The sequence below is a fragment of the Pinus tabuliformis genome, chromosome 7, assembly GCF_031772625.1.
Source record: "Pinus tabuliformis cultivar Carrire ecotype Pingquan chromosome 7, CPIR1, whole genome shotgun sequence".
NCBI classification, from domain to species: Eukaryota; Viridiplantae; Streptophyta; class Pinopsida; order Pinales; family Pinaceae; genus Pinus; species Pinus tabuliformis.
Window position 1 is genome coordinate 604,674,204 of NC_142293.1, and position 13,925 is coordinate 604,688,128.

The following is a 13,925-nucleotide window of genomic DNA, read 5'->3' on the forward strand; positions in this document are numbered from 1 at the left end:
AAAGGAATGTGCATAGGGCCACACCAATTAGAGTGCATAAATCAAAGTTTTTTATATGCTCTAGAAGTGGAATTATGAAATGGTTGTTTGTTATGATTTCCAAAAATACAAGCATCACATTCATTTTCAATAAATCAAGGTTATCATAAATAATATGTCAAATTATAGCATGCCATAAAATAGTCTATGGAAATGTACATTCATCATGATGAGAGATGCATACATAATTATGTGTATGAGCAGATGTCCCTTTCAACTTCAACAATCATTCATACTCAACTCTAGTCATTGCAACCATGTAGTTAGGTGACATTATTATTTACACCTTACCATCATCAATATCAAAAGAATTACCTTGTTAGTGAATCTAAAAAAGGGGCAATAGATTGCTTGAAATCTTTCAAAAGTTGAGAAAATCATGTAGAAGAAAATTAGGAAATCTAGCAGTTTAAGCCTAATGATTCCAAGTCCCAAGGTATTCATTCTTGATTTATCTCCAAAATGCATTGTTCCATCTAAATAGCCACTTAATTCATTAACCAATTGTATTTGGAAGGTATGTGGAACATTATGTCTGTATTGAGAAGCCTTTCGTTACTTCTAGAAGAAAATGACACATGAAAAAAATGGTTATATAATCCAATATTGCAAGGGAGAAAATATAATGAGTAGACACAAGTGCTTCACCCTTATTCAAATTTTGTGTTTTACCTGTCTTCTTTTTGGTTTCAATTTTTTTTTATTATCTCTTAGAAGATTCTACATGTTGATGAATCATGTCCATCTCTTCCACAACAAATAAAGTGAAGATCAGGTATTTCTCCATGATGGTGTTTCAAAGCCCTGCATCTGAAATTCTTTATTCCACACCCTCTTCTACCCAAGGTTATGGAAAGAGTTAGTTGCATGTTTGGGTATAGAGTTGGCCTTAAGCACAACTTATCATCTGCAAAAAGATGGATAGACAAGAGGGTCAATAGGATTTTGGAGGACATATTGTGAATGTACTTCATGCATCAAGAGTGAAAGTAGGAATAGTATCTTCAACTGGTAGAGTTTTCTTACAACAATGGGTATCCAATCAACAGGATGAGTTTTTTGGAGGCACTCTATGGGTAGAGTCATAATAATCCCATCAGTTGGAGTGATCCAATGAATAGGGTGTTGATAGGACTGGACATGTTGATAGAGATGGAACAAGAAATGTAGGCTATGAGAAAGAATCTAAAGGCAACACAGGATAGGTAGAGAAGTTATGCACATCAACATAGGTTGTTTAAGGAGATTCAGGTTGGGGAACATGTGTACTTGTGCATCAAGTTGAAGAAGATTTCCTTGTTGATTGGTTGATGTCTGAAGCTGACACCTTGGTATTGCTGGCCTTTATAGATCATTGAGAGGATTGGACTAGTGGCCTTCAAAGTTGGACTCTCTCCGAGGGTGAAAGCCCATGATTTTCTCCCATGTTTCATTGCTTAAAAGATATGTAAAATATGTTGGTCATGTTATTGATAGGTTTGTATTATAGGTGGAGCCAAAGGGATAATTCCAACCAGAACCTAAGTGTATTTGTAGAGGAAGATGTTCATGTTCCGGAATCAAGCTATCAAGGAGGTTAAAGTGCAGTGGAAGCACTTTGGGCCTGATAAAGCTACATGGGAGATGCTTGATCAGATGCGGGATATGTATCCTTCTCTATTCGTTGTTTCAATAGATGTCTATTGGTATATGTTTTAGCCTGGGTTTTTGGTATATGTATACATGCATATGTATGTAAATACCACCATGAGTTGTCTTATAAAGCTCCAATAAATGGTATGGGATATGTATCCTTCTCTATTTGTTGTTTCAATAGATGTCTATTGGTATATGTTTTAGCCTGGGTTTTTGGTATATGTATACATGCATATGTATGTAAATACCACCATGAGTTGTCTTATAAAGCTCCAATAAATGGTATGGGTGTGATGTTGTTATGTTTGTCACGTCAATTTTGTTTTAAGTAGGTTGTTCATTGTAAATATTGCAGCGATCTAAGTTATAAATATCCACGTGAAATATATTTTTCTTTTTGGTGGTCTTTCTAGTTTGAGGTGTCATTTGAACACTGAGGAAGTTCTTCCCGTAAGAGGGAGGGGTCTGTAATAACCCTGGTTTAAAAATCCATGTAATAAAGTTAATAAAGAAAAAATAATGCCAAGGTCATGCGACACGTATTCCAAGCTGAACGTTGGGGAAAACATTGTAGTGTGGCTGTTCATTTGGTTTATTATAGATAACGTGAAATTGACAAAGGCAATGACAAAGGTTTTGAAAAGGAAATAGGTATTAATTCACATTTTATTTATGAAAATTAAGGAAATTAAGATTAAAAAAAAAAGATGAAAGGTCACAGGTTGCATGTTAGGAGTAAAATGAAGGAAACATAATGGATATTGAAGAAAATAGAGACCTCATTACTAAAAAGGATTTTGAGGATTAGTTCAAAAACTTTTGGAAGATCTGTTTTGGAGCTCTCTCTCATACTTTTGCACACACGTAATATTACTAGATCACTCGAGCATCGGAGGAATAAAGGAAACAAGAGGATAAGAAACCAAAGGGAAAAAAAGATTAAGCAAGGAAGAGTGGGATGAAGCAGCTTCAATGTGATTAATTGCATGTATCGAGTTGCAAGTATGATTTCCTTGCTAGTTTTGGCATGCATGGTATATGCATGTGTATTTTTGGTTTTGTTATTGTCACTGGCATGGGTTTTTTCACAGGTAAGAGTGGTTTTCAGCCTTTTATTTCCATGTCCAAATAGTTATGGTGTGATGGGGTTTCTCCTACTTGTATTGATATCCTTAAATACTTGTAGGGAGGAATTTTACTAACAACAAAATTGTTGTCATTTTTCTATTTCTTATGTATTGTTTAATTGTCTATATAATTTGTTAAGGGTTCATATTACCGGGTAAAAGGTCTATCCTCTTGGATCTATGTGGAAACCCATCTAATTCCTAGTTTTTTTCTTCTTCTGCCAAACTGGTAAGAGAGCCTGAAGAATGTTGTTGATTAGCACCATCCAATATTATACCCTAAAAGTTTCAAGCTAAATTTGCAGATCATATTCTTCAAATTTGATCTTATGTTTTATGTTGTCTTTCTTGGTTCTTTTGTACACATGCATCACTAAAAATAATTGGATATTTTGGTTCTCTGCATTGGCTATGCTATAAATGTACTGTTACTTCTTCATGTTCAATTATTTGACCTTGTCTGCATTACATGAGTAGGTGGTAACCGTGCTTGAAGTCTAATTGTTCATTTTGTCATGATGCAATCTTTATGGGGCATCATTACCTTTTAATGTTGTGGTTTAAGTGTGAACTTTTGATGGGAAAAGATAATTATTTTTTTTAATTACCCAAGTTTCATGGAGGTGCTACTTCTGATAACTCCATCGTTATTTGGTGATGAGGGTGTCTAAAAGCTTCTTATTTTTGCTTCATCTTTTTCTTCCCATACTTCTTACTCAGAATTCCCATTCATGAGTACAAAAATACTTAATTCCACCCATATCTACCATCATTTTATGGTATCTTTCTTGTTTACATATACCCTTCAAAGTCTTTATTGTGTAGAGATTTTTATATAATTCATATTTTGCCCCATTCTTGATAGCGATGTGCCAGTTTTTCCAAGTATTTGTCTTGAAAGTAATATTTTTTGTGGTTCCTTTCGTTGATATTGGGCCCTGCATTTGTCTTTATTGTGTAGAGTTTTCATAATTCATATTTTGTCCAATTCTTGATAGTGATGTCTTGATTTTTCCATGTATCTGTTTAAAAATATTATATTTTGTTGTTCCTTTTGCTGATGTTTCTCCCTACATTTGTCTTTATTGTGCAAAGCTTTTCATAATAAATATTTTGCCCAATCCTTTTTTGTGGTGTCCCAGTTTTTCCATGTATCTATTTCAAACTGGTATTTTTAGTTGTTCCTTCTACTAGCAGGATTTGGTTGGAGAGGAATTGTACAAGAAGTTATTGGTATGCACATGTTGTTGAAATATATAGAAAACTTCAAAAGGTGACTGATCTATTGAGTCATTGCAAGCTATATTGTAAAAAATTGGTTAAGTTGTTGGCATATTCAAGGATTGTGTATAAGGGCCTCATTCACAAGATTAATTTCAAAATCTCTCTTAGGGCCTCATTTATAAGCTTAATTTAGCAATTTCTAAGGATGAAGAGTGGAGGAAAACAAGCTTAGTTTGAAAATCTCTGGGAGAATGAGTTGAGGAAAACTTTACTTTCTATTATAACATTTTCCATAACAATAATAATAAATGGTCAGCCAAGAAAATTAAAATCCTTGTTAGAAATAATGGTCAGCAACAAGGCATAAAATCAGAAAAATTTAATCCTAGACAAACTCTTAGTGGTTTTGTTGCAAGGTCACAGCCTTGAACTTAAACCAAGAATCAAAGGGTGCTAAAATGTCAAAGTCCAAAGGCAATTGATTGATTTGGTGACAAATTATGGAAGGATTGACTTTAATGTCTGTACCTAAATATTTAATATTCAAATCTAATTGTTGAAATAGTCCTTTGTATAAGGAAGAAGATGCTTTGTTACTTTTGCAAAAATTTATAATTTAGTATTCACTCTATATGATGAATAATAAATACTTTGGGCTAATATTTTTCTAAGAAATACTTTGAGCTGATATTTGTCTAACATCAAAGATACCTGTAGAATATATTTAATTTATAGAATTCTCGCCACCACGATATGTATACAATGAACATTTCAGGGGGGAATTTTGGATATGATGTTCTAAGAGGAAACATTAGAGATATTGAACATCATCAAATGCACTGCACTAGAGTTTTTGGGAACTGTGTCTAGCTCATTTTCATCTAATACGTGGTGATGTCCGAAATTTGTGAGTTTTTGATGCAAAATTACATTTGGAAAGATAACCATCATATTCTTAGGCATCATATTTTTTATGAATTAATGGTATTCTATTTAGCTTATCGAATGTCATCTACTACTTGTATTTTTTCAAAATCTATCAATATTTTCTATTGGAACTTGAAACACCATTTGTAAGTGATTTTATCTTCTAGTTCTGAATGACATTTGTTTACTAATTTTTATTTTCAATGATGTTGTATATGGTAAGATTCTTCTTCAAATTATGCATTACGGCATTTCCTTTGGTGCAATTGCTAGTTTAATAAACAATAGTAATAAATTATTAATTATTGTTAATTAATTAATTAATTTATTAGTTAATTATTATTAAATAATAATAGTAATGAATTATCAATAATGACGAGGATGATGATTAATGTCCACTAGGACCAATGTGGTCTATCAGACTTCAAGTAAAGAAAAAAAAATCTAATTGTGATTGTTAATTATTATCAAATTAACAATAACAATAATATTCATATTATTATTATTAATAACATTTAAAAAAAATTAATCATAAAAGTAATAATATTTATATTTTTTAATAAATAATAGTAATAATTAGTTAACTATTATTAGTTAATTAATTAATTTATTATGAAATAAAAATGTATTAGTTATCAAAAGCATCCAAGAACGGGAGGATGGCAGAGGAGGGTTTCGTTCCTGAAGCCCTAGGCCCTAGGCCTAGGTAGAGCAGGCTTCCGCAGGCGACACGCAGGTACGGCGAAGGCAGCGCTGGCGAAAGTACAGTACTCAGCGTGGTGGGAAGCCGATGGCGACAGCTAGGAAGGAAAAACCCCTTTTCAAACGGCGGTTTGTTGATTTTGCTTTACCTGGTCACGGGGGCGGTTTCAATACTTTTAACCTTTCAGTAATTTTCGTGGAAGTTTTCACTGTTCTGGCCAGCTGCAACCCTAAGAGCATAAGCTGTAAGCGGTTTACCAAGCGACTGTCTCGGGCTGTGGTTGGAAGGCTATATTCCCGGTCAAAACCAAAACAATGGTAAACTCGAGCGAAGCGTTGGAGCTGGAACCCTCTCCGGAAGACCTGATAACCGTTTGGGGAAGGGAGTTTGCTGCACAGGCTCTGGGAGAGTCGTTTGGCAAGAAGAAAGAAGGGTCAGGAGTTGCTGTGGGCGTGGGGGATACAACCAGAGCCACAAGTTATGTCAAAGTTCTGTCGGAAGCAAGTTGGGACCTGTCGGGGTTGTTGGGAACTCCTGGGAAAGAAGCTGTAAAAGGCTCCACCTTTGACACGAAGCCATCATGGGAAGACGAGGGCACTCATCCGCAGTCTGGTAAGTTACCATCCCCTTCAAAAATTTTCTCCCCATCTGGGGGTTTAGAAGATATTATAAACTCGGTTCAAAATGTCGGTGTCTGGAGACCTGTTGGGGGTATAAAATCCTCTGGAATCGAATCTGGGAAGAGTTCACAGCAGTGTGCGGTCAATAGGGACCTGTTCCCTAAAAATTTGGATCAGGGTTTTTTGGGGCCGAAAGTAGGGGAAGCGGCCAGAGAAGTCAGGCATATTTTGGGTGAAAGCCCCAGTTTGCCTCATGTTCTTGCCGGGGAAGGGAATAGTGGCAGTCCGATTGAAGGGCTTGTCGAGACCCAGACAAGTAATAGGATCGAGCATGCAGAAGGAGCGGATAATGGAGACCGAAGGAGGTATGAAGAACAATCTCAGGAGCCTGGAGACAAGTTCGAGACACCTGATGTTAGAAGATTAGGGGGGAAACGCAAGAAATCAAAACCTTTAAAGACAAGGGAGTTTGAAGAGGTGGTTCTGGGGATGGATATGCAGGTTGAGGATGTTTTAGATGTGGATGGGGTAACGCTGGTGGGCAGAATTAGAGGTCAGCCTGTTTCAGGTGTAGCCTTTAGGCGTTGGGCGGAGAATCAGTGGGCGGGTTCGATGGCGGCCACCTTCAAATCAAATGCGCTGGTCAAGGGTTGGTTTATGGTCAAATTCGACTGTAAGGAGGCTATGGAGTGGGTCGAAGGTCAGAATTGGGCATATGGGAATAGGTCGGTATTTTTCAAGAGATGGACGCCTCTGTTTGATGCTGAAACATAAAGGATGGACGAATTTCCGGTTTGGGTAAGAATACCAAATCTTCCCCCATACCTCTGGGCGGACTCGGTCTTCAGGTCGATTGGGAATGTGTTGGGGACTTATCTGGATGCAGATAGATCCTACCTACAAACCTTTGAGAAAAGGGTGGCACGGATTCTGGTTAAACTCAATCCAAAGGAGGGCCTAGCAAAATCTATTCCTCTTCGTTATAAGGATTACAGAATTGAGCAGAAACTCGATTACGAACATCTCCCGTTTCGCTGTCACTGTTGCCACGAATATGGTCATTTGGCGCGTGATTGCCCGCTGGGAAGACGAAGGAGGAGGTTTCAAAAGGAGACAGAGGGCTGGGAAGAGCCTATAGGGCAGGATGAGACTCAGGTAGAGGAGCCTGTGCGCGCGAGGACTCACGGGGAGGACCATTCTCATCAGACAGAGGCAGTTTTTTCCAAGGAGGAAGGAGAGCCGATGGATCTTGCAAACAATCAGCCGATGGAGGACACCACCATGGAGCCGAAGGTCGAAACAAACTGCAATCAATCGGGTATGCCGTCCACAGCTTTAAAGCATTCCTCTATTATATCTGATTCTTGTATTGGGGGGCTTTCTGTTTTGAACACATGTAACGATGTGATGAAAAAAATTGATAACCTTTCTATTGAGTCAGTCTCCATAAATCTGGGTGGTGAGGACTTTCCCCCTTTGAAGACTGGTGGTGAACCTAGCTCTGTATCACGGCCCTATAACCTGAGATCCTCTAGCAAAAAACCGATTGTCCCGAATGAGGTCATGGAACCGGTAGGAGGATTAGGGTTAGAAACTCCAAAATGCCACACAAAAAAGAGCAGAGGTAGAAAATCGAGATTACACATTACTCAGGAAAAAGCAATTTTTGATGTTGCTGATGGGAAACAGATGACAATCCCTGGGGCGCCTAGAGCAGCAAAACCCCCTGAGACGGTTATCAAATGATCTGCCTCTCTTGGAACTATAGGGGTTTAGCTAGTAAACCTAAAAAACTAGCTCTAAAAGACCTTATTTCTCGCTGCAACCCTGATATTGTTTTCCTCCAGGAGACTTTAGGAAAGAGTACAGAAGTTGAAGCAGCTCTCTGCTCCCTTCTCCCGGGATGGGTTTTCATGGCTGCAGATGCCTCTGGTCACTCGGGAGGTATTGCTATGGGTTTCAAAAAAGGAAAGTTGAAAGTGCTTTCCTCATGGGGACTCCAAAATGTCCTGGGAATGGAGGTTGTATCATCAGAGTTTGATTTCCCTCTGACAATTGTAAATGTCTATGGACCATGTCAAGGAAGGGCAACGTTCTGGAATGAGTTTCTCTCCAAAAGTTTGGTACAGGACAAGAATCTCATCATTGGAGGAGACCTTAATTTTTCCATGGGAACTTCGGAAGCCTGGGGACCTCTTGCAAGGGAGGATCCTTTGACGGATTTCTTTACAAATGCTCTTTTGTCTCATCAGCTGATTGATGTAAACATCATAAAAGCTAAACCTACTTGGAGAAACAGGAGGACTGGGGAGCATAGAATTGCTAAAAGGTTGGATAGGTTCCTCATCAGCGAGAGATTGGCATCTCTGGTTCCGTTATTCAGGCAGTGGGTAGGGGAAGGTGGAATTTCAGATCACTTCCCCATTCTCCTTGAGTTCTCAAAGCCCCCTCATAAGCCGGCCTCGCCTTTCAAATTCAATGCTCTCTGGCTCCAGGAGGAATCTTACATAAAGCTTTTCCATGAAACTTGGAGGCACCCGAGACCTGACCTTGAGGGGAGCAAAGCTGGGAGGTTCATGGAAAATTTAAAAAGGTTGAAGAAAGCAACCATTGTCTGGGCCTCTGAAAGGAGGAGGAAACAATCTGAAGATTTAGTAAGCATTGATGAAGCCCTGAGGGTTCTGGAAGAACCAGAGGCTGGCACCTATGCATCTTTGGAATCTAAAGAGAAAATTTTGGAGTTGGAAAAGAAGAGGGCGAAGATTTTATTGGATAAAGAAGAAGAGTGGAGGTTGAAAAGCAGAGCTATCTGGCTAAAAGCAGGGGATGAAAATACAAAAATTTTCCACAACTATGCAAAAGGGAGGAGGAATGCAAACACTATTTGGAAGCTGAGGGACTCGGAAGGTAGGGAGGCATCTTCGTTCGAAGATCTGTCTGCTATGGGGAAAGATCACTTTCAGTCCCTCTTTGCTGATCCGGGGGATATTAATCTACCAGAAATCATCAGAACTGCTCAGGCCTTTCCTCGTTTTGTGGAGGAGGAGGAGGCAGAAGACCTCTTTAGAGAGGTGACAAAAGAGGAGGTTGAGAGTGTTATAAAGTCCATGGCAAAAGACAAAAGTCATGGACCTGATGGCTGGTCCATAGAACTTTTCACTCATTTCTTTGAATCCATTGGGGCAGAACTTTCTGAGGTGGTGGAGGAGTCTAGAATTAAAGGAGAAATATATGGGCCGTTCAATGCAACTTTCATTGCCCTCATTCCGAAAAAAGAGGATCCTGGCTCTTTTGAAGATTTCAGGCCTATCTCTCTATGCAATACCATCTACAAGATTATAGCAAAGATTATTGCGGTACGCCTGAAACCTATCCTATCCTGCTATATCTCAAAGGAACAATTTGGCTTCCTAAACGGGAGGCAGATCCATGAGGCTATTGGAGTAGCACAAGAAACAATACACAGTCTCAGGCAGGCAAATAAGAAGGGGGCAGTGCTTAAAATTGATCTAGCCAAAGCTTATGACAGGGTCAATTGGACATATCTCAAGATGCTTTTGATGCACCTTGGTTTTCAAGCAGGTTTCATTAGATGGATCATGGGATGCATCACAAATGTAAATTTTGCTGTTCTGATAAATGGAGCTGCTTCCCATTTCTTCAAGAGCCAAAGAGGACTTCGCCAAGGGTGCCCGCTTTCCCCTCTGCTCTTCCTCCTTGCGGCAGAAGGTCTAAGTAGGCTTATCTCAAAGGCTAAAAGTTCAGGCTTGATCAAAGGTTTGGAAGTTGCTGTTAACCTTTTCATCACCCATCTGCTTTTCGTTGATGACATTCTGTTGTTTACAAATGGGAATATATCTGAAATATTAGAGCTAAAGTCTATACTTGATCTGTTTCTAAAAGCAACAGGACTTAAAATAAATGACAGAAAGTCTCAGCTGATTTTTGAGGGTTTCAGTAGGCAAGAGGAGACAACAATTGAGACTCAGCTGCCCTTTGGAACATGTAATATGGAGCAGCCCTTTAAATACCTTGGGTTTTGGCTCAAGCCAACCTCCTACAGGAAGGAGGACTGGAATTGGTTAGTAGCAAAGATTGAACAAAAAATTGCCCATTGGAGTTTCAAATGGCTGTCGAGGGCTGGAAGACTCACTTTGGTGAATTCAGTACTGCAGGCTATACCAGTTTTCTGGGCAGCCTTGACATGGATACCCAAAGGAATCCTCCACAAAATAAAGTAGCTTTGCAGTAGATTTCTTTGGTCGGGGTCCAAGGAAGAGTCTGTTCTCCCATGGGTGGCATGGGACAAAATCGCAAGGCCAAAAGATTGGGGAGGTTGGGGGCTAAAAAATCTTGTAGATTTTAGCCAGGCTCTAGCTGCTAAATCAGGATGGAGAATCATAACAATGGAGAATCTTTGGACGAAGGTGGTAAAAAGGAAATACATTGATCCCATCCCAATTGAAGATTGGATAAGAAGGCCTAATAAGAAAGGGAGGAATTGCTCAGTCATTTGGAAAGCCACTTCGGAGGCTTTTAAGGTAATTGAACAAGGTTTGGCATGGAGAGTTGGGAATGGAGAAAGTCTGAGGATTGGCAGAGACCCTTGGGTAGGTTGCAGTGAAGATTTTGCCCTTTCCCCGGAACTGATTACTCATCTGGAGGGCATGGGTATAAAAAGTTTAAATCAGATAGCTAGTATGGAGCAGACTTCTATTTGGGGCCAGGCCTGGAAGACTGGAGAGGATATTGGCCTAAATGTCTTTTGGCGAGATGATTGGCAGCGTTATATTCAGGAGTTGAGAAGATCAAATGTCAGAATTATGGATAGGCTAGATTCTCTGGTCTGGGCACATGCTGAATCAGGACTCTACTCCCCAAAGGCTGGCTATATCTTCTTGGTGAAGAATAAAGGATGGACTCCTCCTGTTTGGTGGTCAAAACCTTTGTTTAAGCTAAAATGCCCAAAAAAATCTAGGATTTTTTTCTGGTGTGCTTTAAACCATAAAATCCCTTCCTGGGATGTTCTGCAAGCTCGGTTTAAACAGGGACCAGGCAGATGCCCTCTGTGTTTCACGGATGAAGAAACCATTGACCATCTTTTCTTGCTATGTCCGTTCACAAAACAGATTTGGATAGAGGCAGAAAGGCTCCTGAATGTAAAACTAAGATGGGAAGGGGTCGATTTAAATGCAACCTGGGAATACTGGTGGAATCATTTTCAGGAGAGGAACTTGAGGAATTTGCCCCCCATCATCTGCTGGGGTGTTTGGCTTGCAAGAAATCGTAGCATTTTTAGAGAAAAGTTATCTCCCGTGGCTGCAGTGGCCGTTCAAAGCATCGCCATTTTTGATAGCATTCCCTTGAATGAGGAGCAAAACAATCGAAATCAGAGAACAGCACCAAATATTCGGGAAGGGATCCCGTGGGCTTTTTTCGACGGTGCTGCTCAAAATAACATTACGGGTGCTGGGATATGCATTCACATTAATAACGCTCACACTCTAAAGGCTGCGGTTGGAACTGGAACGGGATCAAATAACTTTGCTGAACTCTCTGCCTTAAAACTTCTGCTCTGTTGGCTCATCCAAAAAAACATCCACACCATTCAGATTTATTGAGACTCTTTGAATGTTATAAACTGGGTCATTGGGAAATTCAGATGTCAGAATTATATGTTGCTGCCCCTTTTAGAAGAAATACAATCTTTAAAACAGCAGTTTAATGTCTTCTCCATTGAACATATATACAGGGAATTCAATGAGGTCGCAGATGGGCTTTCTAAGGCAGGTCTACAACAAGATCTAGGCTCGTGGAGAATAACTGAGCAGATCCAGGAACAGATCCGTGTGTCGGATCTCCCTCCATATGCATAGCTTTTCTTTTTGCTAGTTGCTCTAGAGTTCTTTCTGTTGTTTTTTCATGGAAATCTAGTAGCACTAGTCTAAAAAACTCCTGTTTATTTTACTACTTTCAGATACATTGATGCTCCGTTTTTGTTGAGTTGTTGTGTTTATGATACTTGGGTATGGATCAGCTGGGTTGTTTTCCTTTTGAAAGGAGGCCCAGCTGGATCTGGGTCATCTGGACTATGTTTTCATCCTTTGGTTTCGGCTGTCTAGGCCGAGGGCTTGTGTTTTTACTTCTGGGCAGCACGAGGTAGGTGTGCTGAGGATCCTCTCTAGAGGAGGCTGGCCTTTTATTAGGCAGACATTTCAGAATGTTAACTCATCTGCATGTAACTTTTTTTACTTCTTATAAAAAAAGTTCGTTTTTTCTTTGGAAAAAAAAAAAAATGTATTAGTTAATTAATTAATATTATTAATTGATTATTATTAATACTTATTAATTAATATTGATATCAAAATTAATATAAATGTTAATTAAATAATCAATAATCAATAATAGAAAAAGAGTTAACACCATCTAATATTTAATATGATTAACATTTTTAATACAAATTTGTAATTTTTTTATTATAGTAGTTAATTTTGTAATATTGTTATTATTTTTATTGTTATATATTGACTAATATGAATGTTAGTATCATGATTAATATTAGATTTATACTTTATTTATATTTAAATTTACAATTATATTAAAGGTAACAAAGTAAGGAATGCTCTGCAAGCGATGAAATACACCTAGGGTTTGATGGCCTCTAAAACCCTGACAATATTGAAGGCACAACCTTTAAACGAATGATTGCGGATCGATAGAGGAGACATGCAAGCCTCAATGGGCTGTGGTGGGGTAGGGGAGAGATACCCTTGTATCGGAAAGTAACAATAGGTGAATCAAGAGAGGAAACTAGAAATTAGCTAGGTTCCCATGAATTCATCGACCCTAATGATGGTCATGTCCTCAGAGCTTGATGGCAAGCATTAAGTAGAGGGAAGTGCATTCGATGTGCAACAGAGAAGCCAAGATTTGTAATACCTCTGAAAAGACTGGAGAAATATCGTAGTTATATGAAGGATCATGCGATGATTTGCAAATTCATTAGAGTCTGGCCGATGGAGAAAGAACTGACAAAGTGGATCCAACAAAAATAGAAGCCAAAATGCCATGTAGAACTCAAGCTGGGAGCTAGAGGATTTTTTATCGATATTCTTAAACCTATAGGATAAGGAAAGGGTCTTTTAAAATGGTCCATATTTTGAACATGATGTATGGATGTTTATGAGATATTAGGAGGAAGCAGCCCTTGTTTGGGTCTGACTCTTTGGACTCCCAATGGATTTTTGGGACCGATAAATGTTAGATGGAATAGGTAATTCAATAGGTATATTTGAAAAAATAGAAGAATCCACACGGAGGGGATGATATACCTCATGTGTCCGGATATGTTTTATATGAATATTTCGGAACCCTTCCTTAAATTGGTAGAACTAGAATATCAAGAAGAAATATGGCAGCAGACCTTTGATTATAAGTACATCGTGTTCTACTACCACCAATGTCATGAGTAGGGCCAGTTATACAAGGCATGCTCGATGAACCAAGAAGAACAGCCAAACCTAAAGGAGAAACAAAAGAATCCCCCATAAGAGGCAAACAAGGTGTTCAAAGAGGTAATGCATAAGAAGAAGACAAAAAGAGTGCAGCAAAATCTAGGAAACCATAACCAAAAGGAAAAGGAAAACAATA

General features: G+C 38.8%; 1 protein-coding gene across 1 annotated transcript; it reads left to right on the plus strand.

Moving 5' to 3' along the window:
* The first annotated feature begins 10,681 nt into the window (after window positions 1–10,681).
* LOC149248892 (uncharacterized) lies at window positions 10,682–11,896 on the plus strand. Its single transcript, XM_089451337.1, has one exon. It carries the CDS (start codon window positions 10,682–10,684, stop codon window positions 11,894–11,896), a length of 1,215 nt encoding a protein of 404 aa, XP_089307463.1.
* Window positions 11,897–13,925: the final 2,029 nt, after the last annotated feature.

Excerpts from the sequence above, each read along its gene's own strand:
- LOC149248892 (XM_089451337.1), top strand. The coding sequence starts at position 10,682 with ATGGAGAATCTTTGGACGAAGGTGGTAAAAAGGAAATACATTGATCCC.